The sequence below is a fragment of the Aquila chrysaetos genome, chromosome 5 (genome assembly GCF_900496995.4).
Source record: "Aquila chrysaetos chrysaetos chromosome 5, bAquChr1.4, whole genome shotgun sequence".
NCBI classification, from domain to species: domain Eukaryota; kingdom Metazoa; phylum Chordata; class Aves; order Accipitriformes; family Accipitridae; genus Aquila; species Aquila chrysaetos.
In genome coordinates, this window is record NC_044008.1 from 38,342,641 (window position 1) to 38,367,821 (window position 25,181).

Here is a 25,181-nt window from a genome sequence, read left to right on the forward strand (position 1 = left end):
AACTGTTGCAGTTCCAACACCTGGGTCGGAGGTTGCTGGGGTGAAGGGGTTTTTTTAATTGGTTATGGGGATCCTTTTGTGCTCATCAGAAGAGTGTTCAAACCAGGAGAGGTGGGGATGTCATGGCTGGGTGGTCACGCAAAACACTCATTGCCCAGCGTGGGACAGCAAGACTCGCTAGAGCCACCACACAGCTCAGCTTGCAACACTGGCCATGCTCTGGAGACCAGCCAGGGACTGCACCAGCCCCAGCAGTGGTCCTTCTGTGGTAGAAGGTGGTCTGGGAGGAAGGAAAAGGTTTGGGTTTCTTCTCCAGAGACCCCAGCAGAGTCTGAGGTGGCTTGAGCTGTGGGCCATGTCCTGGCCTCCTCCTCCAGATCACCAAGAGCCACCAGAGTGCTTACCACCACCTCGGCTTCACCCTTACTGTCCTCAAGAGCATCAGAGAGTAACGGCTGGCTGCATCACACCAACAGGAAAACTTCATCCTAATTAGGACACGAGTGGAGTTGACTGCAGAAGCTGAAGACGCTGTGACACAGGCAACGCTGAGATGACCCTGTCTCCAAAGGAAACTTACATCAACATCTTCATGCACCATGGAATTCTTTGCCCTGGTTGCATCTGTGGGGATTTTTGTGGTCTTACTTGGGAAATATTTTGATGGCTTACTCGAAAATCCCCCCTCTGATGGAGAACAATGCATGCCAATCCCAGAGGCTGGCTAATTTTGATTAACATCTGAACTTCAGGACTGTATCTAGAAAAACCTCTTTTATCAGGCATCCTTGGGGTCCAGCTTGGGGGGGGACCAAAGGTACCTGGGGTGTAGCTGTGCTGCTGCTGGCTTTTCAGCCAAAGTTGCCAGGGGATAGAGTTGCTGAGGATATCTTGGCAAGTTTTAAGCGTGAAACAACCCTCATTTGTGCTTTATGAAATACAAGCAATTTTGCTGCAAGCAAACTATTTCCTGAGTCAAGCAAATAGGAGTGTTTTTTAGGAGAGCAGCTCTCTAGGAGAACTTTTTTGAAGATCAATTTCTTAAATGTTTTATCTCTTTGGAGTTTTTAAAGCTTGTTTTGGGTTTGTGTGGCAAGGTTTTGGTAGCAGGGGAGGGGGCTACAGGGGTGGCTCCTGTGAGAACCTGCTAGAAGCTCCCCTGGCGCCAAGTCGGACCCGCCTTTGGCCAAGGCCGAGCCCAACAGCGACACTGGTAGTGCCTCTGGGAGAACAGATTTAAGAACAGAAACCTGCAGCAGGGGAGGAGATTGGAATGTGAGAGAAACTCCTCTGCAGATACCGAGGTCAGTGAAGAAGGAGGGGGAGGAGGAGGGGATGCCCCTGCAGCCCGTGGTGAGGCGGCAGGCTGTCCCCCCCAGCCCATGGAGGTGAGTGGGGGAGCAGATGCCCACCTGCAGCCCGTGGAGGACGCCACACCGGAGCAGGTGGATGCCCCCGAAGATGGCCATGACTCCATGGGAAAGCCCACGCTGGAGCAGACTGTGACTGAAGGACTACAGCCCACGGAAACTACCCACACTGGAGTGGTTCGTGAAGAACGGCAGCCCGTGGGAAGGACCCATGTTGGAGAAGTTCATGGAGGACTGTCTCCCGTGGGAAGACCCCATGCTGGAGCAGAGGAAGAGTGAGGAGTCCTCCCCCTGACGAGGAAGGAGCAGCAGAGACAACGTGTGATGAACTGATCCCCAACCCCCATTCCCCATCCCCCTGCGCCACTGAGAGGAGGAGGTAGAGAAAATCGGGAGTGGAGTTGAGCGAGGAAGGAGGGAGAGGTGTGTGTGGGGTGTTTTGATATTTGGTTTTACTTCTCATTATCCTTGTTTTGATTTGATTGGTAGTAAATCAAATTGATTTTTTTTTTCCCCAAGTTGAGTCTGTTTTTCGCCCGTGACCATAATTGGTGAGTGATCCCTCCCTGTCCTTGTATCAACCCACGAGCTTTTTCTTTATAGTTTTGTCTTCCTCATTCCACGGGGCGGGGGGAGGAGTGAGTGAGCAGCTTTGTGGTGTTTTGTTGCCTGGGCTTAAACCACAAGCTTCACCAGTTCCTGTGTGGTAGGGAGAAAAGCTGAAGGAGTGGGTGCAAGAGGAGGGGCAAATCATTCAAGATACACATCTGAATACAGGCGTCCTCTGAGAAAAGCGAAACGAAGGAAAAGAGTCCCAACACATCCAGTCCCGGCTCTGCTGCCAGAGCTCCAGCTCTGTGGGAATGCATTTGCCATCTGCTCCCTCTTCAGCCAGCAAACCACAGCGAGGTGGGTAAAGGCGGATAACCACAGTGTGTTTTTGCCAAAACGTCCATGCAGTGTCTGCAAGAGGAAGGCTGCACAGCCCCAGGCCAGTCCTGGCTGGTTGACACAGGCTGGCCCGTTTCAGCTCAAGTAAGCTGGGCTTACCTGCACCACACAGCAATTCAATGTGGCCTAACACTTCTCCTTCCCTTCTTCTCTAATTTGCCAGCATTGCCAAGTCCTTTGTGGGAAGGTGAGTGCAAGCAGAAATAATTCTTAAACTTGTGTAAAAACTTGATTAAAAATGAGTAAGAATCTAAGACCAAGGGTTTCTGTATCACTTTTCAGGACTGCTGACACCTAATGACTTTTTTGGGCATATTCAGCTTTGCTTAGGAATGTGCACTAGTAAATCTTTCTCCTGGGATGTGCAGAAAATCTAAGTGTGGAGGAGACCAGATTGAGCCCTCTTGTGGCTGTCTCACCTGTGTGTCCTCCTGGGCTGGACTTGCCCCATATTCACCAGGTTTGGTGATCACACGCTGCCTGGCAGGATGGTTTGTTCCCTCCATAGCACAAAGCACGCGCAGTCTGAAGCAGACGGGGTCTGGTGGGCAGCTCCGGGCTCCGATCCAGCAGGTGGTATGGGAGGACACGAAATCCAGGCAAGGAGACGCCGTCTTCTTCTCACTACCTCCTCTTTTGCCACCACCTATGGAGAAAATGAATACAGAGCATCTCCAGGGGAGCTCGTTCCCCACCATGGGACAGAGAGAAGGGGTTGGGACCGGGCAGTGAGGGAAGCCACAGTGTGAAGGCTTTTGCCTCACCTTTCTGCAGAAGCTGGAAGAGATTCAGAAAATGACGCAGGGTGACGGCAGGAGTGGAGAGGACCGAGGCCGTCGGACACTGCTCAGCTCTGCCGCTGCCTTCTCCTGGGCAAGTCAGCCAGAGATGCTGTCGCTTCCATGCCCTCAGCTCGTCCCGTCCCCTTTCCAGGGGCAACACAAGTTGGTCAGAGCCGTGGAGGGTTTCCAGAGGAGGTTTAGCATCAACACGCCCCGCGCACAGTGTTGAAATCCCGGGGCAGCCGATACAGCCCCGCTCCTGGCCCAGCAGCGCGGAGGTGTGGGTCGCCCGCAGCCATTTCGGAGCGCTCGGCCAAACCCAGCCAGGCACGGGGAGGCGGCCGCGGGGGCCGGGAGCCCTCACCGGGCCGGGTTTGAGACCTGGGCGGCTTCACTTGCCGGTGCCTGAACGACTCGGGGCCAGCCCTGGAAACAACCGCCGCCCCTCGGGGCACTGCCCCGCTCCTCAGCGCCCACCGCCCTCGGGTTCCCACCGCCGACCCTCGGGGCCTTCCCACCGCCGCTGCCCCCCCCCCCCCGCTCCTCCGCCCCACAGGGCTCCTCCTCCCGCCGCCATGTTCCGGGGCCGCCGCGCCTGGTTTTCGCAGAGCGTCAGCCCGGGCCCGCGGGAGCTGTGGGGTGAGGGGGTGCCGGCGGCGTCCCGGGGACGAGCCGCGGGGTCACGGAGCTGGCATAGGCCCTCGGTGGGGTTCAGCTGCGGGGGCACGGCCCCGTCAGCCCTCAGTGGGGCAGAGCAATGGCGGCACGGCCCCGTCAGCCCTCAGTGGGGCAGAGCAATGGCGGCACAGCCCTGTCAGCCCTCAGTGGGCAGAGCAATGGCGGCACGGCCCCGTCAGCCCTCAGTGGGGCAGAGCAATGGCGGCACAGCCCTGTCACCCCTCAGTGGGGCAGAGCAATGGCGGCACAGCCCTGTCACCCCTCAGTGGGCAGAGCAATGGCGGCACGGCCCCGTCAGCCCTCATTGGGGCAGAGCAATGGCGGCACGGCCCCGTCAGCCCTCAGCGGGCAGAGCAATGGCGGCACGGCCCCGTCAGCCCTCAGCGGGCAGAGCAATGGCGGCACGGCCCCGTCAGCCCTCAGCGGGCAGAGCAATGGCGGCACGGCCCCATCACCCCTCAGTGGGGGCACAGCCCCGTCACCCCTCAGTGGGCAGAGCAATGGCGGCACGGCCCCGTCAGCCCTCAGCGGGCAGAGCAATGGCGGCACGGCCCTGTCACCCCTCAGTGGGCAGAGCAATGGCGGCACAGCCCTGTCACCCCTCAGTGGGCAGAGCAATGGCGGCACGGCCCTGTCAGCCCTCAGCGGGCAGAGCAATGGCGGCACGGCCCTGTCAGCCCTCAGTGGGCAGAGCAATGGCGGCACGGCCCCGTCACCCCTCAGTGGGGCAGAGCAATGGCGGCACGGCCCCGTCAGCCCTCAGCGGGCAGAGCAATGGCGGCACCGCCCTGTCACCCCTCAGTGGGCAGAGCAATGGCGGCACAGCCCTGTCAGCCCTCAGTGGGGCAGAACAATGGCGGCACGGCCCTGTCACCCCTCAGTGGGCAGAGCAATGGCGGCACGGCCCTGTCACCCCTCAGCGGGCAGAGCAATGGCGGCACAGCCCTGTCACCCCTCAGTGGGCAGAGCAATGGCGGCACAGCCCTGTCACCCCTCAGTGGGGCAGAACAATGGCGGCACGGCCCCGTCAGCCCTCAGCGGGCAGAGCAATGGCGGCACGGCCCCGTCAGCCCTCAGCGGGCAGAGCAATGGCGGCACCGCCCTGTCACCCCTCAGTGGGCAGAGCAATGGCGGCACAGCCCTGTCACCCCTCAGTGGGCAGAACAATGGCGGCACGGCCCTGTCACCCCTCAGTGGGCAGAGCAATGGCGGCACGGCCCTGTCACCCCTCAGTGGGCAGAGCAATGGCGGCACGGCCGTGTCACCCCTCAGTGGGCAGAGCAATGGCGGCACGGCCCTGTCAGCCCTCAGTGGGCAGAGCAATGGCGGCACGGCCCCATCACCCCTCAGTGGGGGCACAGCCCCGTCACCCCTCAGTGGGGCAGAGCAATGGCGGCACGGCCCCGTCAGCCCTCAGTGGGGCAGAGCAATGGCGGCATGGCCCCATCACCCCTCAGTGGGCAGAGCAATGGCAGCACGGCCCTGTCAGCCCTCAGTGGGGCAGAGCAATGGCGGCACGGCCCCGTCACCCCTCAGTGGGGGCACGGCCCCGTCACCCCTCAGTGCGGCAGCGCAGAGCTGAGCCCCCCCGTGGCAGTGGGGCAGAGCGTGGGTTTGGCAGGTCCCCCTGAGTTCCAGGGCAGGCCACGGTGCCCCCACACTTACGAAAAGTCCAGAAGAGTCCTCAATGGGGCGGTGGGAGACCCAGAGCCACGGGAGGCTCATTACAGCTCCCACTTTGGGGCCTGGCCCTGCGGCTCCACAACCAGCCTGGGCAGCTCTCCCCACCCCGGCCCGTTGGGGTGTCCATCTTCCTCCTCACCCCCCCTCTTCCTTCCGCAGTGGCCGGCGGCGGGGTGGTCACCCACTGGCGGGACGCTGACTACCTCTTCAGCAGCGACGCTGCCCACCCGGACACCCGCAGGTGGGCTGTGCTGTGTCCCCCAGCTGTCTCTCCCGTGTGTCACCCCCCTGTTGGCAGCACCCTCCTTGCTTGGGAGTTGCCTGCAGCCCTGTTTCACGCTCACGTTGAGCCCCCTCCCTCCACGTGACGTCTGTAGAGAGCGAAAGATCAATAAAGGCGTAGATAACGGGTTTAATGTATTTAATGCAAAGTATTTAATGGATGCCGACATCCTTTAAAAGTCAGGGTGGTATTTTTGAAGTGCCCGGTACAGGTCTGCTTGGGTTTTAGTGCTTAGTGGGGTCTGAAAACTCACACCCACGCTAAACTGTAGCTAGACAAAACAGAAGACGGCTGCAAAAACCATCCACGTGGCTTAACTCTGATGTAAATTAAAATAATTGTGCTGGTTTTCTTTCTACCTTTGATCTAGTGGAAAGCTTAGGGTCTAAAATAGAGGCAACACCATCCCAAGGAAGGAACCAGGTGCTAAAAAGCCAGAGCGAGTTAATGCTGAAAGCAAGTGTGGCGGTAAAGATGGCTGGAAAAGGGCTGAATTGCTATTTTCCTTCTGTTTGCTTAGTATTAAAAATCAGAGAGCTCAAGAACAAATATAAGCAAAGGCTATTCAGGGTCTTCCTCCCGCTAGTGAATATCTATATATATTCAGTATCATGTTAATATATTTATGGGCAAAGGAACTGCAATGTTTTCTTGCAATGCTCTGCAGCAGGCTTTCCTAGGCTGGACTAAGCAGCTTCTTTTAACACAATTGCTTAAAACTGGCTTAGGTTTTTGTAATCCTGCAGCCACCTGCTCCAGCTGTGGGAGGGGAATCCCAAGAAACCCAGAGTAATGACCTTCCTTCCACCACAGCATCCTGCCAGACTGGGTATATATATATATATTCAGATTAATTCTTGGGAAAAAATTTAATCATTACCATACCCTTAAACCTGGCAAACTATTTAATTCCCCTCTAGGGAGGATGGTGAGTGCTTGAGCACCCTCCACCCACCCTTTCTCGCTCAGCTGTAGTGCCGTTGCTGTTTGGGGACTGCACCATGAGCCTGAGCAGGGACCAGTGAGGTTAAGAATAAATAAATAAAAATCATGTTTTCCCCCTCCCTGAAGAACCAGTCTCATCTCGAGAGCAGAGTGTGGAGGCAGTGCCATTTAGTCCCTAAAAATATGAGTTTACCTGGTCCCTGGTGTCCTTCCTCAGGTAGTGCTGGCAGCTGGGACCATAACGGGATGTTGCTGGTGGAATCTCATAGTTAGAAAATTACAGAAAATTAGGTGCTTTTGGCAAAAACATCAGAGCAGGTAGTTTTAATGACAATATACCTCTAAACTTTTTGTTTTGATTTTTTTTTCAGGTTTACCTTTGGAAACCAGCTGTCTTTTTCTCTTGCAGAATACATGAGAGCCTTGATTACTTGGAGAGCAGAGCTACAGTCTTTCACTCCCGTTACCTCTCTGCGTGGGCGAGCACCGATGTGGGAGCGAAGCTGTCTGTGGTTCTGGGCCACTTTGTCCTGCCACCTGCCTGCCTGCAAGAAGGTCAGGAGAAAAAAAAAACCATCAGGGTTTTGCTCCCTTGGGAATCCCCCCATGAGCGCAGCCTTTTAGGGGTGCAAACCAGAACCTCCAGTTACTTCTGCTCTAGGCGGAGGGCATTTCCTTCTGCTGGGAGCAATTCTTCCTCCCTGGAGGCAGAGGATGCTCCGTCTATTATATTCTCCATCTATTATCATAGAATCATTGAATGGTTTGGGTTGGAAGGGACCTTAAAGCTCATCTAGTTCCAACTCCCCTGCCATGGGCAGGGACACCTTCCACTAGACCAGGTTGCTCAACGCCCCGTCCAACCTGGCCTTGAACACTTCCAGGGATGGGGCATCCATAACCTCTCTGGGCAGCCTGTTCCAGTGCCTCATCACCCTCACAGTAAAGAATTTCTTCCTTACATGTAATCTAAATCTACCCTTTTGCAGTTTAAAACCGTTACCCCTTGTCCTAGCACTACACTCCCTCATAAAGAGTCCCTCCCAATCTTTCCTGGACGCCCCCTTTAAGTACTGGAAGGCTGCTATAAAGCCTCTCAGGAACCTTCTCTTCTCCGGGCTGAACAACCCCAACTTCTCAGCCTGTCTTTGTAGGAGAGGTGCTCCAGCCCTCTGATCATCGTTCTGGCCCTGCTCTAGACTCGCTTCAACAGGTCCACATCCTTCTCATGTTGGGGGCCCCAGAGCTGGATGGAGTACTCCAGGTGGGGTCTCACCAGAGCGGAGTAGAGGGGGAGAATCACCTCCCTCAACCTGCTGGTCACGCTTCTTTTGATGCAGCCCAGGATACTGTTGGCTTTCTGGGCTGCGAGCGCACATTGCCAGGTCATGTTGAGCTTCTTGTCAACCAACCTCCCCAAGTCCTTCTCCGCAGGGCTGATGGCAATCCACTCATTGCCCAGCCTGTATCCGTGTTTGGGATTGCCCCGACCCATGTGCAGGACCTTGCACTTGGCCTTATTGAACTCCATGAGGTTCGCACGGGCCCACCTCTTGAGCCTGTCCAGGTCCCTCTGGATGGCATCCCTTCCCTCTGGTGTGTCGACCGCACCACACAGCTCGGTGTCATCAGCAACTTGCTGAGGGTGCACTCAATCCCACTGCCCATGTCCCTGATACAGACGTTAAATAATACTGGTCCCAGTATGGATGCGAGGAACTTCACTGGTCTCCGCTTGGACATCGAGCCATTATGTTGCATTAGCAAGCAGCGCCATGCAGTGAGCTCCTGCCAGGGCTCTCGAGTGCCTTTGCTGGCACCCGCGAGAGGCAGGGGCTTGCACAGGCAGCAACTGCCACACAGTGTCATTATTTGATGCCCTCACAGTCATTTATTTTTTTGTTCATGGCAGAAATCAGAAGGAAAATTGGTAGTTTTATTTGGGAGCAGGCAGATGATTCACTTGCAGAACAGGTAAGATGAGAAATTTATACTACAGGAGGTGTAGCTTAAAAAAATACCGGTTGTATGAACCTCAGGGAGCCTGGTTTTCATCCCAGACCCTCAGCCCAAATACGGGATCAAATCTTCCTGTGCTTGCTGCACTGTGTGTGTCCCTCCCAGTGACATCCCAGGGGGACAGCACCAGATTGAACTCGGGACACGCAGGAGGGATTTTCTCCCTCACCCAGACAGATGTCAGGTGTCCCCAGCACATCCTTCCGGGGATACCGATGGCCAAGGTCTGAGCTCAGCCCTTTCATGTGGCATTTTCCTTCCCCGTGTAGCTCCGAGACACTGCCGGCGCTCTTCTCAAACCAACTTCTCAGTACTTTTGAAGTGAAAATGTGATTAGATTTAAAATTGTATTCTAAATTACGCTTGAAATCACAAGTCCTAAAAATACCACTCTCTTGGACCACCTCTCTGGTGTTTTGCGGGGTACCCAGGACACAATTTTAACTCAGCTCTGTGTTGATACTCGCAGCCCAATGAAAAACTGACAGATGAACCGGAGGCAGTGAGAAAAAGCTGTGAGGAAGAAGCAGAGGAGGATGTGCTAGACCTGGCCGAAAGGTATTTTCCTGCCCTCGGTGGTAGGATTTGGACGCCCCCCCTCCAAATTTCAAGAGATCCCCAATGCATAGGAAATAACGCACAGATTTTTTTCCCCCGATACAGCAGTGAAGAAGAAACAGGCTCCAGAGCACCTGCCCAGGGGGAATTTCCATACCGTACCCTCCAGGAATACCCAACGAATAACATGGTGACAGGTAACATTTGGCATCAGGAGATTTTTAAGGAGCGGAAAATACGCCTGAAAACGATCGTGGATGAAGCAGGCTCCCCTCCCCCGGCCCACCCCATGCTCCTCGCTTCCTCCCGGTCCGCGGAAACGCTGAGGGCGTGACTGGAATCACTCCCTTCCCCTCCACGCTCTGCATTTTCCGTTGTCCTTGTTTTATTGGAGAAGGGGGCAGCTCCCCCAGTCAGACCCGTGCTTTCCCTTCGTAGGCTACACCTCTGCTCGCGACATGAAGAAATACGTCGGAGAGCTCTGTGATTTCATTCCTGGCTCCTCGGGCTACGCAGTGTATTGGATTCAGAACGAAATTAACATTTACTCTGATGTGAAGACTAAAACGAAGAGAAGATTTAAGTAAGAGGTGGCCGTTTGCATCAAAAACTTAAGTAAGAGCTGCCAGAGAGCGATCGGTCATGTTTGGAAATTCAGTCCCGTAGGTGAGACGCTGGAATGCCTCCTTGCTTGCTCTCTTCTGCAGACTGATGGTTATTTCACCTGTCAGTCTGTGTTCTCCCCATGTTTTACTTAAATAGCGAAGAGATCGGTGGTATCGAGCTGCAAATTCTGAGTTAAATCTCCGCAGGGCATTTATAAATTATCCCTGCTTGGCTTATCCTGACTGCACCTCAGCGCATCCAATGTATATTTAAATACCTGGCTACATTTACTGTAAACATTTCCTTCTTTAAATAACTATTTAAAACAAATTTCGCAGCAAAATACAGACATTTCTCCCCAAAACACAAATCCTTTGTCTTTTTATTTGTACTGGGGGTTTTAAGGTGTGGCTGGAAGCAGTTTTCCTCGGAGGGACACACTGACGTCTCCTTGCAGGGAGAAGTCGCCCCATGCCCCGGCTGCATCCACCTGTGGAACACGTTCACCGGTGGGACCCAGCGCTGTGACAGGGCTGGCAGGACAGGCAGGGGCTGGCCGGACAGGCAGGGGCTGGCCTGGGACCCCAGGCACACGGGATGCTCCGCGGGTTTGCAGAGGTTTTGAGCGCAGGGCCCCAGACCTCCCCTCAGCAAAACCCGTGTCATGCTGGAGTGGGGTCACGCAAGACAGGGAGGGAAAACCCAGGGACCCTCGCCCGGCCGGGGGGCCCGGGCACCCTGCCTGCAAGTCATGGCCCCGGATGATGCCAGCGGCCAAGACAGAGACCTGTAGGTCTCCTCTGCCTCTGTGTAGGTGGACAGGAGTTTCGGGGGGTGAACCCCAAAACACTTCCATGCCTGTTGCTCCCCCGGGAGCATCTTGCTGGGGGAAGGATGGCACAAGCCTCACCAGGGCCCATCTCCACAGGGGAGCTTCCACCCCCAGACACAGCGCTCTGCTCAGCCCATTTCACTCCTCACACAAAACCAGTGCCAAGACTTTTTCCTTTCATTTAAGCACTTACAAGTGACCAACGTGGTTACAAAAAGCAACTTTTATTCTGGCACAGCATGACCCCCGAGTTGTCCGCTCGGAGGAGGCACAGGCAAACCCGGGAGGCGCTGAGGGCGCGGAACTCCAGCAAACTCTGAGGAGCCACCATGGTCATCCTCTCCCACCGCCCTGAGAGTCAGAGAGCCTGTAAAATAACAGCTTTGCACCTCACACCCCGAACAGCCAGGAAAGAACCCAAAAAGATGCCGGCAAACGCGAAGGTGTCGAGTCCTTGTCACCCTCTGAAGCCTCGGACACCTGCATTTGGGACGCGGCACCCCAAGGAACCAGCCCTCCCTCCTCATCCCTGGGGACACAGGCTTCCAAAGACCAGGCAGGCCGAGATGGTTTCCTCACGTTTATTGGAAAAGTGACATACAGCGACCGACTCAGAGCGCTCCTCGGGGCGTTTTGAAGTTCATCCCCACCGTGGGCTGTGTCACCTGCAGGTTGGACAGGCTGCCGAAGTCCTGGAAAACAGGATCGGGATCAGTCACAACGCCCTACCTGCCATCCATGCCCAGCAGATTCCTCCCGGGAGGAGAGGGAAGCACGAATATGCTCTGGTAGCATGGAGAGTGGATTCATGCCTCCAGAAAGAAGGAGAGATGACCATCCCGCTCAAGAGATCAGCTCATCAGTGAGGGGAATCGGGTCTTTTTACGGCTGAACCCACATCCACCTCCACCCAACAAGCAGGCCCTTGGGGCAGCACCCTAGGGTGCTGCAGGAGGAGGGGAGGACAAGGAGCACACCCACCCTGCTAGCGGGGTCCTGCGCAAAGCCACCATGCCTCTCCCCTCCCAAGAGCCGTATGGACCCCCGCCACGTGCCCAGAGCGCTGAAGCCTTCAGCCGACACCATCAAGCCCCTCAGGGCAGTGGGAGTGCTGCTGGGGACATGCCACCAGCCTGGTAGGGTGGGGGGACAGCTGGGACCACTCACCAGGAGCTTCAGCATTTCCTTGGTGTCCGGGTCCACTTCAATGATCTCCTGGTCGAGGGCAGAGACCTGGGGATGGAGGAGAGAAAGACAGAGTTTGACGAGGACCTGCACCCACGTCCCTGCTGCCACCGGGCTGTCCTGACACACCCACTCCAGTCCCATCCCACCACAAACAAGATCCCGATGCCCATCGTGGGGGAAGGGCTCCAGCAACAGAATCAGCCAGGAGGACCTCGGTGGTGCCCAGCTCTCCTGCCAGAACACCGTGAGAAGCCGCCTGGCAGTAGAGAGGCCCCCACACAGGGAGAAGAGCCCGTTTTACGGCAAGTCTTTGGAAACCCAAGGCCTAACCAGCTCCAACGCCAAGGCTGCAGAGAAGAGCTGGGGACAGGTCCACAACTGCACCGGTCCCAGCGGTCACCACCAACGCTTGCACTTGTCCTGCGACCCCAGTCCCTAAGGCCGGAGCCCGACCGCCGTGGTGCCAGAGAGCAATGCCGACTGACCGCCTGGGCTCTCCCGCCCCAAGGACCGGAGATCTCCTGCTCTTTAATCCCAGAGCAACCTCCTCCAAGCCTCTCCGGACCCCAACCTTGATCTTCACAGGCTTCCTTCCCTACGAGGCTACATCACACTGGTATTTTTGTAAGAAACGACAAAAACCGCAGGTTCTGCTAACGTTGCATCAACAGCAACAGCACGGATGGTCCTTCCCTGCTTGGGGTCCCTCCAGGGGTGACCTCTCCCACCAGCACCACCTCATCCTGGTTGCTCCAAGCCTCCGACACCAGCTGCGCAGCTCAGCACTATGCTGACACCTAAAATCTGGGGTGTTGAAGCATCTGTGAAAGGACCTGCATGAAGCTGCCAGTGTTTCACGTGTCATTTCTAGCTGTCAGGAGTGAAGGAGTCGAACTGAGCCCTGGGCTCTTGCAGAGCCGTGTCACCTCACCCTGGGCTACGAAACCAAGGCCGCAAAGCAGGGAGGGTACCCCCGAGGCAGACCTCCAAGTGAGGGGACAGCACAGCACCAGCTCACCTTACCACACCACCGTGGCTCCCGTGACATCCTACCATCGTACCTGTTCCTCCCAGATCACCACTAAAACAACCTTCCATGTAACCAAACCCCAGCGTCGATGATTTGGGAGAACTGAGCTAACAGAACCGAGTGTTTTTGTGCAGCACAGAAACCAGCAGCTCTACCAGAAGCTGATCAGGGAGATCTGGAAGCGGGGCGAGACGCACCCTGCCTGAAGGCTGCAGGGTTTGGGAGCGACAGGATTGAACCCATCGAACCCGGGAAACGCTTTTGGAGCTCCTCTCCCTGCACTAGCAACGACCGGGTCACAGGTGAGACCTCGACTCCCTGTGAATGCAGGTTTAAGAAGAAAGCAGGTTTCACCACTTCCCTCTCTTCAGCGACATCTGCCACGCAGCAAGTTTTAAACCGCTCTGAAATATCCTCCTGCATCCCACTGAGTGATTTTTTATATCGTTTTAAGTTAGGAAAATCGATCTGCCGACCGGCAGCACCGTTCAACTGCAACAAGTCAGCTGCCCTTCCCACCCCAGGCGGCAGTTTTGGAGGGAGCGCCCCGATACGAGGCCAAAATCCACCTCAGCCCTCCCTGACCCACCCCCCCTCCTCTGCTCCTCTTGGCTGAGGTTTTCTTTTAGAGAAATTCGGGGCCACCAATGGAGAAGATGCCTCGAGGCAGGACGGGACAGAGGCCGAAGCAGGCACTCGAGCGCAGCCAGAGCCTCACCTCAGGGACGTAGTTGTCCCTCCTCTCCCTCTCCTCCTCCTGCAGTTTGATGGAGATGCCTCGGACGGGTCCCCTCTGAATACGCTTCATCAGGTGGGTGACATACCTGCGGGGGACAGAGCACCGTCCAGGACTTCCCCGCGTCTCCCTTCTCCGCCCTCGCGCTCCCAAAATCACGCCAAGGCTGAGGAGACGGAGCCTCCGCCGGCAACCACCCCGCCGGTGCCGTCCCACCGCCTCCGGAGAAGGTCAGGGATGTCCGAGAGCATCGGGGTTCGGGAAGGGGGGGACGGACCCCCCCCCAAACACGGGAAAGCTTTCGGCGTTCCTCTGCCTGCACTATCGATGACCGGGCCACGGGCGAGACCGCGATCACTTTCGAATGCAGGCACCGCCAGGAGCTCCCACCCGTGTCCCGCGCCCCCCCGCCCCCCCCCCCCCCCCCCCCTCACCCCGCGATCTTGTTGCGCAGCTTCTTGCTGGGGATGATGGCGATCTCCTCGCACACCCGCTTGTTGGTGTGGAAGTCGTTCCCCAGGCGGGTGTAGTACTTCTCGATGATCACCCGGGCGGCCTTCTTCACCGTCTTCGTTCGGACGCGTCCCTGCGCGGGGCGGAGGCCAAGGAAACACCGGTCAGGCCCCGCCGGACCCCCGCGGCAACCCGGGCCCGGCCTCCCCCCGCCCGCCGGCCCTCCCTCCCCCGGCCCGGTCCTCCCGCCGCAGGCCGCAGTCCCTCGCCCCGCTCCCCGGAGCCGCTCAGCGCCCCGGGCGGAGCGGCCCCGCCGGCGGATGGCGGCGGATGGCGGCCGCGGCCGGCACCCACCATGTCGGCGGCGGCCGCGGAAAAAGAGCAAAGGATGGCGGGAGGCGCGCGGGGCCGCCGGGAGACCGCGGCGCCCACAGCGCCCCCCAGCGGCTCGGAGGGCGCCCGCAGCCGCCCGGAGGGGCGGGGCTCCGAGCGCTCGCCCGGGTCCCAGCGCCCGCCGGCACCACGTTCCCCCGCTGCCGCAGGGCGCTTGCCCGGACCCAGGGGCCGGATCCAGCGCCGGCTCCGGGATGCAAAGTCCTCAGCACCACTCTGCTCCGCCGGGTTGGGCTGGAGCAGCCAAGGAGAGAGGTCCCACGCCAGGCTCTGGCTGGAGGAGGACGCAGAGCACCCACGAGAGGGGGTCTGGCCAGCCCAAGAAGATGAGGGGTGGCCACCCCAGGGCAGCCACGGAGTTACTGACCCTGCTGGGGAAGGAGCCCAAAGCCCCCGGCCCCCCCTCCAGGGCATGGGGCACCCACGGGTGTCCACCGCAGGCAGGCCCACTGCACCCCACGTCCTGCTCAGGCCTCTGAAAGCCCAGCCGCAAGCAGGACAGCCCTGGAGTCCATCTCCCCCCAAACACCACCCCAGCAGGGCATCACCCCACCACCGAGGGGGGGCGGGAGCGCACATGGGGGCAGGGGACATTCCCATTAACCTCATTAACTTGCCACTCAAATAAGGGAGCCCCAGCTGGAGCCTGGCAGCTGCTCCCCCCCTCCCCACAAGGCAGCCCCTGAAGCAGCCTTTGGTAACTGCTACCCAAAAACACATCTCCCAGCAGAGCGCTCCCCTCCAGCCAAGTCACCTATGGCATCCATACGTTCCCCAGTGCGCGGTGCTGAGGCTCAGCTTCTCCCCCCTCTTTCAACCCCGAAAGCTGAGGACAAGAGACCCAGCCCCTCTCCAGGTCACAGAGATCCCACACAAAGCGCACAAGCAAGGAACACGAGAAGGTCTGGTTTTTTTTTTGCTGCAACGTGTTTATTATGTGCCAAAAACTACACCACAGCTTACTCCACGCATCTGTAGGAGAGTGCAGTCTTGCCTGCATATACTACAATGAGGTAGAGACTTCACACACAGCTTCACGAAACCCCACAAAGAGCAGCTGGGATATGCAACAATGCAACATCAGCTCAGCAGGAAAAAAAGAGGGAGAAATTATGACACTGGTTCTTTGGCACACAGCTTCCGATAGAGGGGAAAGTAAAAAAAAAAAAATTAAAGTTCTCAAATCCCAGCAGCAGCATTTCAGTCGACTGCACCATTACTCCGTACATTTCATAAAGGAAAGGAAAAGTACTTGTCCCCTCTAAGAGAAAGGGCTCCTATGAACCTTCATCTGTCCACCGAAATGCAGCCCTTTTTTAGCTAGTTACAAAAGAAAAGTAAGTCCTGTGACTTTGTGTGATTAAAAACCTCTATCAACCCCCCTTAAGTGCAACTTAAAAAAGTGCAACAAACTATTTAAAACTATATACAGCAGCTCAGAGATCGTTTATCCGGTCCAGTTTCAAATCCAAAAAAAGCCCATCCTGTTCTGTTGCAAACCCCTCGATTTACAACTTTCCACCAGCAGCCCCCAGACACAAATTGCAATAATGTTAAAAGCTGCCAGGAAAGAAAAAAATCTCTCGTTTCAAACGACTTAAAAACTGTTTAAGAGTGTAAAAAGGAACTGGTAAAAACCCTCGAGCGTAAAATATGAAATATGATTTGGTTTAAATGAAGAGCAAAGTCTCCTTGTTGTTACAGTAAAAAACGCCAGCTGAACATTCAGTTTTTTATGCCGTTCAGATGGGGGTTAAATGAATGGAAAGGCACTGTATGGCAACTGCAAAAAAATGGAGCCAATGAGACCTGCATTATTACCATCAGTATTGCAAGGAATGTAAAAAAGCGCCTTTAATAAATAAAAAACCTAGGTGAAGGCATCTGCATAAACACCTTCTCAACACGTGGCCCTTTTTTTTTTTTGCTTCTCGTCAGCAAACTAGGAACCAAAGTCTGGGAACTGCAGAATCGCTTGAGGGGCGCTCCCCCCCCCTCAAAAAACCCCCAAACAAAACCCGACAAAATTCACTGTGCATTAGTGCAGAAACAAAAAGACCAGCAAGTGCAAACGTGAATGTAAGATTTTTTTTTTTTTCCCCATTAGTCCTCAGGAAGCACGTTCCCAGCCTGGGTCTGGCACCAGCAGGCACGCTCGTGCGCTCTCCACTTGGCAGGTTAACAAAAGGACTTTCTCCTGCGCCTGCGGCGGCCCCCGAGCCTCGGCGGCCTCTTTAGCTGGAGTCTCTGTTCTTCTGGTTGCGCATCAGCGGGCGGTGGTGACGCAGGACCTCCATGGAGTGTTGCCAGTGCCAGCAGGAGCGACAGAAGTACTTGAAGCAGATCTGCGGGGAGAGCAGAGGGGCGATGCCGTGGGGCAGGGGTTTCCAGGCAAGGCAAACGGACACCGGCCCGCCAGCAAAGCGGCATCCCCTCCCTCCCCGGTTTTGCAGCCCACGCCACCAGAGCGGAGCTTCGAAGCAGAGGGAGGGAATTCCAGCAATGCTGCCGGAGGGAGTGGTGTGCTGAGCTTCCAGCGTGGCTCCTTTTAAAAAGAGCTGAAAAAAATCAGGATCTGGGTGCTCGCAGGCAGGGGCCGTGGCACCTCTGCCCCACACATGGGCAGGGACAGGGGCAGGCACCGGGCTCTGCTGGCACTCGCTGCGCTCCCGCTGCCATCCCTGCCGGTGGAGCAGAGCGTGCTGCTGCTCACCTCCCATCTAGACTCCACGGGAAGCTGCTGGACCCTGGCCGAGCTCCCTCGCCTGCAGCGAGTGGAGGTCAGCCAGAGTGCCCTACGTTTCGGGCAGGTCCAGGACCGACTGCAGGGTGATGACACTCAAACTTCCAGCTGTCACGGCTCGCAGAGCAGCGGCCTCCCCTCAGGGGCAGCCCGCTGCACACAGTGGGCCCTGGCGCTCCGGCACAGCACCAGCGGAGCCACGGCATCTCCAGCTCAAGGCAAGGTGGAAAGCTGCCTTCGCCTCCTGGTGAGCACCGGAGCTGCCCGCTCAGGAGGGCTCCACCTCCTCCAAAACAAGGGCCCACCTTGGGCTCTCGTGTGAACACTTCACCCTCTCCACTCAGCAAGGGACAACAGGCCTCCCCAGACACTAAAGCGAACGCTGCTGCGAGCGGCAGAGCCTGCCCCTCCCCGAGGAAACCCCGCTGCGTGCGGCAGCCGAGCGCAGTCGGCAGGGGAAAGCCTTACCTGGTCTCTGCAGAAGAATGGGCCGGGCTGGGCGCTGCAGACTTGGCACATGGAGTCCTCCAGGTACGGGTCGATCTGAACCTGCAGGAGAACCAGGCAGTGAGCACAGAGCAGCCCCGAGGGCAACTGCCTGGTCCCTGGACCGCCCTAGCGGTGCTGACTCACCACCCTGGGTACCCCAAATCCATCACCGGCACCCCTCACAGCTGGCAGAGCAGGAGTTCCCCACCTCCCTCTGCCTCCACAGGGATATGGGGCAGGCCGTGTGGGTCGTGGTGCCCCCAGCAGTACCACCCATCGTGCACAGATTCAACTCCCCAGGCTGCCCCATCAGCTCCACTCACCTTTTTAGTAAACTTGGTAGTTTTGATTTCCACAAACGCAGCGGTCACTGCCTTCAGATAGCTGCGCTGGTTGTTAAAGGTGACACGGCCAGACCCTGGAACAAGCCAGACCGCAAGTGTTAGGCTGACCCAGCACCTATGGCAGGAACCGGTGGAGGCCAAGAGGGAGCTGCTGCCGGCACCACCCCTTCCCCCGGTGCAGTTCAGCCACTGGCAGGGAAGCAGCTTTTGCAGGGAGACTGTATCCAAGGCCTCTGTGGCTCTGCCTGCCTCCTTCCCCAGGCAGTAACAAAAGCACAGCAGGCAGCCAAGAGCAGAAAGGCTTTTCCACGGACACCTCCGGGTTGGTTAAGATGTGAGCTTATGGGTGGCAGCGCTCCCAGGAGGACTGGCAGCGGCCAGGCAGACGGAGGGAGGCTGCCAGGGCACTGCTGAGGGCAGCGCAGCAACGGGCTCCTCGCCTGCACCTGAAATAAGCCAGTGCCGAGACAGCTCAGCAGCTTTTATTTTAAGCCTCCCACTCATCCCGGAGCCTTGCATTTTGCAGCTTCATTGTCAGTCAGCAGCATTCCTGCACCACCCGCTTCCAGCAAGTTTTGTTAAGCTCCAGGAAAACATATCTGTGCTTACCTACGAGTTTTTCTCTGTGTAAGGGGAGCTTTGGCTGTTACAAGACTGTCCTGCATGCCGGCCAATTGCCAAAGCTCAGCTCACCACTGACAGCCACAGTGCAAAGTGTCACCCAGAACCCACCTACTCCTCTCCTGTAGCATCATGCAGGACACAGGCTGGAGGGTCTGGATCTGGTTCAGGGTTACGCTGTGTACGAGGATTGCAGCTGCACTCAGGGGATCCTTCCTTTAAGAGAGTTAATTCCATCTCCTAGTGGGGCCTCCTGAAAGCTGTCTGGGCAACTGCTTTCTCTGTTGACCAGGATCAGCTGGTCTCAAAGGCAGCTCCTCATAACTACAGACAGTGATTTCTCACAGTACATGCCTCCAGCAGGATCATCCTCTGCCTGAGATGATTCAACACCAGGCAGGTTACACACAATGGTCTTCCCCTGAGGAGCCTTCGGCCAAGCCAGGGCCAGCAGTCAAGCAAGCCTGAGGCAGCATCTCAGCACAGGAGATGCTTCAATCGACACAAACAAAATCAGGGTACCATTTAGTTACCAAAATTGAGTTCATATTGCTGCAACTTTAAGACAATTTCAAGGGTACAAGTGCCAGTCTGCTGTTGGGAGCCAGAGATCTCACCTACTTGAGGGAACAACCTGAGCTCTGCATGAAGCCACAGAAGGTTTTAAGGTCATGCTCTAGGACCTCACAGTGCCAGCACAGGGCAGGTTGGTGTGCAAGGCTTCATCCATAGTCATACTAAGAACTTGCTTAAAGTCTCATACTTCATTCCCAACTCCTTGGGACTGTCCCCCACAAAGCCACTTCAGTGGTAAAGCACTGCAGCACCACAGGCATGTCCTAAACCTTAGCCTTGACCAGAAAAGCCTGAAAGCTGTCCAAGGATGGTGACAAGCAGACAACAGCTCTGCACTACCAAATGCTGACATTGTTCCTGCTTGGCAACATGCAGGAGATTCACAGTCCCTTCTTAAGAACATGACTTGCTGCAGCCTGAGCCTGGAAAGCTGGTCCTCATGCTCAAGCTGTAGGGTTTTTTCACACAGACCAGTCATCTCAGTGCTGTCCCCAGGCCCATAAAGCCACCAAGGAGGTACAGGGAACACGTGTCACGACATGGGATGTTTCAGCTCCTGTGACATAAGTGGCAAGTGCTCCATTCCCATTTGGGAGGCTGTCTCTGCAGGGCACAGGGACAGGGCTGCTCTCATAACCTGCCCCTCTCAAACACACAGCCCCATCTAGGAGGTGGGACCTCAAAGGCTTCATCCTTTCCACCTGCAAGAGCGCAGTAGGTCTACCTGACCAGAGGTCATGGTTCAGGGCAACAGCTTGAACCACAGGCAGCAGACTCACCACGGACTGCTGCAGGCAGCATCAGCCCCATCAGCGGAGGGGAGTGCTGTCCAAGAGTCACACTCATCCCCAGTGCCTCTCTGACCCTAGGAAAGTTGATGCCCTGAGCTGAGGTGGACATGTCATCCCCCAGGAGACCCAGTCAGGAGACTCAGGGAAGCCTCTCCACTTGTGCCACCAGCTGCCTTGGAAGCCCAAAGTGACAGCGCCCTGAAGGGGATCCAAACAGGACAGTGGGAACAGGACACTGCCCACAAGTGCTGGTTCAACTGAGCTGCCCACAGCCCTGCCCTGTTCCTGCTGCCTCTCCAGCAGGAAGGTTCAGCAGCCAGTGGGTCCAAGTTTGCCCTGACAGGCAGCAGGAACCAAGGCAAGAGCCACAGCCATCTGCACTCTGGGGATGGAAGAAAAGCTAAAGCAGCATCTAATGACCATTAACAGCTGGCTGGCCAGGCACAGCCCTGAACAAGGGCAGGAAACATTTCAGCAATGCCTAAAGAGATATTAAAAGCCTTGAGCTGCTCTGCAATGATCTAGGACCTTCCAGTTCCCAGGCATGTCAGCTCTGCCAGCCCTCCCCCAAGACTTGTCTTACCTCCCCATGGCAGGGATGCGAGGAACATCACCTGTGGAAGAGGCTGGCCAGGCATCTGCTCCCAAAGCAGGCGAGGGCAAAGCCTGGCAGCCTGAGCAGTCTTCCCCATTGAGGGACCAAGCAAAGGGCACTGCTGCAGCCTCCTCAGAGCATGCCGTGGGCAACTACTGATCCTGGCGGGATCATCTCTTACCGATGGGATACTTGTGCTTGTCTGTGTCGATGCCAGCGTAGACCACCCCTCCGAACAGGTCACACATGACAGCTGCCAGGGCCTCCGCGTTCAGCATCCCATGCAGAGCCCCCACAAACACCGTCTTGCTGGGATCAAGCCGCTGTGATGGACTGCGCACAAAGTTGCTGTCTGCCAGCACCCATGGGATCACCTGCACCTGAAACCACACACAAGTGGGTCGGGTCAGCCAAGGGCCTGCAAAGCCACACGCTGTGCTGCTCTACAGTGCCCTCAGCTGACAGCAGAAGCCATCCCAGATCCTCAGACCTTACCCCCAACCTGCAAATATTGCTTTGTTACTGCTGCTCAGGGTCCACATCCAGGACACTACAGCTTTGGAGCTCCAGCTGTGCTCCAGACACCTCCAGAGCACCCACAAGGCCCATTCAAGGGAACAAAACCAACTGCCACACTGCTCTGCTTCCAGCCAAACTGGAACTCAAAACACTGGTCCCTTGGGGCTGGCAGCCAGGAAACAACCCATGCACAAATGGATTTTACTTACTGCCTGCACCTATGTTTAACAGCCCAGTCAGATGCCCGCCTGCACAGGAGCCTGTTGGAGGAGATCAATGAAACAACCCACCCACTGCCAATTTCGACAGGAGCTTCCATCTGCTAGACAGCTGATCTAGGGCTCCAAAGAGGAGAAACTTCTGCCAGAGCTAAATCACCAAGCATGAAAGTGCTGCCAATAGCCAGACACCAGGAGAGCTGTCTGGAGCGCAATTAGTTTGTGCCTGTCTAGATAAGAACTGAATCTCAATTCTTTAACTCCACAAACTCACACAGTGGTACCTGATCTATAGCTAAGGTCCCCCTTTACTGGAAGGCCAACCTGAGCCTCTGGCAGCCTCAGCACCTCCAGAGCACAGGTCAGCCAGCCAAGGCTGCACTGGGGATCCAAAATATCTGCCTGCGGCAAGCATGAAAGCCATTCGTTCTGCAAGCAGACGAGGTCTAATAAAGTACCAAAGGGATCAAAGTCTGTCTCTGCAAGCAAAGGTGTACTGAAAGAAGCATAAAGCGCTAAAATCCCCGCTCCTGTGCTCCTTTCCAGCTAACTGAAACCGCCCAGCTTCATGAAGCCAGGGTCTGCCACAGATCCAGGAGCTCCAGGTCACAGCTTCTGACACAGGGCGTCGCAGAGGACAAACACTGATCTGACACTTCCCTCCTTGTCTGCATCCAGCCCTACTGCAGGAACACATCAATTAAAAGATGGCCAAGAGCCAGTTTGATTTCTGCTGCTCTGTTTTAGCCCTGCTTTCCTGGAGCAGAGTAACACCGTGCACCCCCTCGTCTCCAAGGATCTCATCAGCATCCTGTGCTGTCATCTCTAGGGCTATTCTCATGGGTCTGCTCACCTCTTTGCAGCGCATCCTGCGGCTGGACATCTTGAAGTAGTATTCACTGAGCCCATCAGGGCTCAGCAGGTCCTGGGAGCATGCCTGGAGCAGAGCACGCACAGATTTCTCCGACTCAAACACCAGGTAGACATATCCTTTAGAGGTGAAGGGAAAGAGGCAGTTGTTAGAACTGTAGCAGAGGAGAAACATCATCCCAGTTTGCAGACACCTTCAAAAATCACTCTCAGATGCCACCCAAAGTATCTGCAACTGCATCTCCCTTGCTGTCCCCAACCCCTTCTAGGGAATGGCAGTGATTTGCAGCACCTGCCCCAGCAGACTCTACATACAAGATCCACCCATGATGCACAGAGCCTGGCCAAGCTGGGAAAGAGCCCAAACTCAGCACGGCACAAGGGGGCAGGTTGCCCATGTCCAGTGGCATGTGGGCCACCATCCCCCATGCAGAAAGCCACTTCTAGACATGACAAGTGGGCACCAACAGCCTGGCCAGGGTGTTCTGCAGGAAAACAGACTTTGCTTCATATTTAGGATGTCTTGGCCCAGAAATATAAGTTCATGGCTTTAAAATCACTTCCATCAGCACCAGCACTCTGTACCTCACATTGCTCTAGTGACTGAACAAGGCCATTAGGCACCACTGAGCCTACAAACTAGTTGCTCTTTACCCCATAATTCATTACCTCTTACACAACACATCAACCCAGCTACTCGAGACAGGATTATGCCCCAGGCGCTGCTCAGCTCACCAGTCCCCACAGCCTGCCAGCTTGCTGTGGATGCACATTTGGATTCACTGCACACGCTTTATGCCAAGGGCGCGCATGCTTTGGGTGCTCACGCTGGCAGTGGGGACTAGTGGCTATCACCCAGAGCAAGGCAGCCCCACTTGGGGCTCGAGAAGCACCAGAGAGGGTTTCCCCCCATCCCACACTTCTGCCCAGCCCTGCTAGGGACAGGTGGGGATGCCAGGTTTGATGTGACAGTGCTCTGCAACCCTGGTGCAGACCCAAGTGAGAGCAGGACATTTACCCTAGGGTGCTCTGTACCATCCAGTCACCAGCATGCAGCCGTACCATCCCAGCATCCGTGCTGTAACATAGCATGGGAAAAAAGTAACCCTACCGTGTCGCTATTACCTTTAGGCATATTACCTTTGGGAGGGCAGCGTGGGTGTTTGCCATCCTTACCAGGCCACTCCACACTCAGTGAGCCAAACACACGGAAGGTGTTGATCAGTCCAGCTACAGACAGAAGGAGAGAAGTCAGCATCCCCCTCAAAAGCTCCATCCTACACTCTCCTGATGCCAAAACCCAAGGCCTTAGTGCAGGGCCAGGGGCTGCTCACCTTCTGTAATGTCCCATGGGACTCCTCCCAAGAACACTTTGCAGGAGTAGACGGGGTTCTTGTAGTTTCGGGGAGGCAGCTGCCCACTCCAAGTGCAGGTTGCTTCATTCACAGCTTGAACAAGCACAAGCAACACTCAGTACAGGACCATTTACTTCCCACTCTCCCACAGGTCTCCAAGCAAATCCCTGTATTCCACAGCTATAGGTTCAGCAGAGCTGCAGCAGCAACAGGCAGCTGCCCAGACAGCCTGTCTGTTTTTCTGTCAGCAGGTAGACCCAGAGTCAGGCTTGTGCATGGAGAAAGGTCTAATCTGCTGCAAACTCATGTCCAGCCACATTATCTGCACAGAGGATACGTGGAGGGCTACATGCCCTCCCAGAAGCACAGGACCATCACCATGCGCTGAAGCCTGTCAAGAGCCACCATCCAACTTACCTGCTGCTTGCCTATGAAGCCTGGCTTCTCTTTCAATACTGAAGGGGTCTTCTGGAGAGTCCAGGAGATCCCAGGAAGGCCACGCAGATGCTCCAGGCCATCTTTTTGATGCACTGGCTGGGGAGGAAGTTACTGTAGCCAGGGCAGCTTGATCTTGATCCAGCCGGGACCCCACTCCCATCTTTAGGGGGTCTCTTGACACCCCACTGAGGGGCAGGAAGGGCAGAGGAGGGGAGATGCGAAGGCTTGACTGCAAGAGAAAGTCCACGTTAAAACCCAGCTTCCAAGTAAGAGCACATAATGCTGGAGGCCATGCATCACACTGTGGCCCTGCCCTCACCCACGGCAGGAGAAGGGGCTCTCTGTGATCTCCTGTCCTCCTGAGAACTTTTGAGGTCTGGCAGAGGCAGGAAAGCAGCCACCTCACCTGTCCCAGCAGCCTGATAGGGACCACAGTTTCCCTGGGAAAGGCCTGCCCCTGCAGCCACTTCCTACTGATCTCATACCAAATTATCAGCTGCGGGGATCATTGAGCAGGAGGCACCTTGCAGACCACAAAGCCAACAGCTACCCCCAGCCTGCACAGCCTCAAGGACAGCTGCCTCCCCCAAGGAGCACCAACCATGCCAGGAAGAGCCTCGTGTTTTGCTCTGGGCCCTGCCTGCAGCAGGCAGGGATTGCTGGCAGCACCCATGAGCTCTGCAGGCAGCCAGCTGGCTCTCGCCCTCCGCAGACCAGCTCCCAGGCCTGCCTGACCAGGGTGAGGGCTCAGCTGGCTGCAGACCCAACTGCTCACAGGTTTAACTTGCCTCTCCCAGGGTGGAAGGAGTAAGAGCACAGATTAATAAAACAGCAGGGATGCGAGACACTGTGCAGCTTAAGAGTGCCAGCCGCTCTGCGGATCTAGCTGTGCACTGCTGCAGCATAGCCGCCCACGCTGAGGCCGTGCTGGGGAAGACCTAACCTTCACGAACAAGGCCAGCACAAAGCCCTGCCGCCCCGCACCGCCTGCCATCAGAGCCCAGGGTGCTGCAGCTGCTTACAGTACTCCTGCTCAAGATCCTGATCCTCCAGGGTGGATCATAGGAGAATCAACTCAACATCAAGCTGTCTGTGTCCTTCACACCAACCCCAAC

The 25,181-nt window shown here is 56.3% G+C and overlaps 3 protein-coding genes and 2 non-coding genes across 17 annotated transcripts in view; 1 reads left to right on the forward strand and 4 right to left on the reverse strand.

Annotated features, from left to right (window-relative positions):
* The first annotated feature begins 1,655 nt into the window (after window positions 1-1,655).
* Window positions 1,656-10,644, forward strand: TERB2 (telomere repeat binding bouquet formation protein 2). 8 transcript variants are annotated; one of them, XM_041123589.1, is made up of 8 exons: window positions 1,656-1,689; window positions 2,081-2,508; window positions 5,624-5,705; window positions 7,102-7,247; window positions 8,605-8,666; window positions 9,181-9,269; window positions 9,375-9,466; window positions 9,708-10,644. In XM_041123589.1, exons 2-8 carry the CDS (start codon window positions 2,325-2,327, stop codon window positions 9,854-9,856), a joined length of 804 nt encoding a protein of 267 aa, XP_040979523.1. In that variant the 5' UTR covers window positions 1,656-1,689; window positions 2,081-2,324; the 3' UTR covers window positions 9,857-10,644. The 8 variants fall into 8 exon arrangements, with proteins under 8 accessions (XP_040979523.1, XP_040979525.1, XP_040979522.1 ...); XM_041123591.1 differs by lacking the exon at window positions 1,656-1,689 and having other exon boundaries at window positions 1,983-2,279; window positions 2,485-2,508; XM_041123588.1 differs by lacking the exon at window positions 1,656-1,689 and having other exon boundaries at window positions 1,983-2,508.
* A 630-nt stretch (window positions 10,645-11,274) lies between these two features.
* RPS17 (ribosomal protein S17) lies at window positions 11,275-14,562 on the reverse strand. The gene is made up of 5 exons (XM_030015812.2): window positions 14,469-14,562; window positions 14,096-14,247; window positions 13,644-13,749; window positions 11,875-11,940; window positions 11,275-11,399 (listed from the first exon to the last, which is right to left on the reverse strand). Exons 1-5 carry the CDS (start codon window positions 14,469-14,471, stop codon window positions 11,319-11,321), a joined length of 408 nt encoding a protein of 135 aa, XP_029871672.1. The 5' UTR covers window positions 14,472-14,562; the 3' UTR covers window positions 11,275-11,318.
* On the reverse strand, window positions 13,125-13,257 carry LOC115342346. The gene has a single exon (XR_003923734.1). It is a non-coding gene; the product is annotated as a small nucleolar RNA SNORA71 (small nucleolar RNA).
* LOC115342362 lies at window positions 13,900-14,033 on the reverse strand. Its single transcript, XR_003923748.1, has one exon. It is a non-coding gene; the product is annotated as a small nucleolar RNA SNORA71 (small nucleolar RNA).
* Window positions 14,563-15,415: 853 nt separating the features above from the next.
* The window catches only part of CPEB1 (cytoplasmic polyadenylation element binding protein 1), a 43,775-nt gene continuing 34,009 nt past the window's right edge, over window positions 15,416-25,181 (reverse strand). For 5 of the 6 annotated variants that reach the window (XM_030015072.2, XM_030015077.2, XM_030015074.2 and 2 more), the window contains 8 exons: window positions 24,046-24,295; window positions 23,608-23,721; window positions 23,399-23,503; window positions 22,257-22,393; window positions 20,848-21,046; window positions 18,063-18,157; window positions 17,719-17,799; window positions 15,416-16,852 (listed from right to left, as the gene is read on the reverse strand). In XM_030015072.2, the coding sequence (XP_029870932.1) occupies window positions 16,742-16,852; window positions 17,719-17,799; window positions 18,063-18,157; window positions 20,848-21,046; window positions 22,257-22,393; window positions 23,399-23,503; window positions 23,608-23,721; window positions 24,046-24,295 (1,092 nt within the window). In that variant the 3' untranslated portion in view covers window positions 15,416-16,741. The remainder of the gene's footprint in view (window positions 16,853-17,718; window positions 17,800-18,062; window positions 18,158-20,847; window positions 21,047-22,256; window positions 22,394-23,398; window positions 23,504-23,607; window positions 23,722-24,045; window positions 24,296-25,181) is intronic. The other variant, XM_030015073.2, reaches the window with a different exon arrangement.

Excerpts from the sequence above, each read along its gene's own strand:
- TERB2 (XM_041123589.1), top strand. The coding sequence starts at position 2,325 with ATGCAGTGTCTGCAAGAGGAAGGCTGCACAGCCCCAGGCCAGTCCTGG. Across the intron at positions 5,706-7,101 it reads GCCCACCCGGACACCCGCAG|AATACATGAGAGCCTTGATT; the intron begins GTGGGCTGTGCT and ends TTTCTCTTGCAG. Across the intron at positions 7,248-8,604 it reads ACCTGCCTGCCTGCAAGAAG|AAATCAGAAGGAAAATTGGT; the intron begins GTCAGGAGAAAA and ends TGTTCATGGCAG.
- RPS17 (XM_030015812.2), bottom strand. Across the intron at positions 13,750-14,095 it reads CTGCGCAACAAGATCGCGGG|GTATGTCACCCACCTGATGA; the intron begins GTGAGGGGGGGG and ends TGTCCCCCGCAG. Across the intron at positions 11,400-11,874 it reads AGGAAATGCTGAAGCTCCTG|GACTTCGGCAGCCTGTCCAA; the intron begins GTGAGTGGTCCC and ends CCTGTTTTCCAG.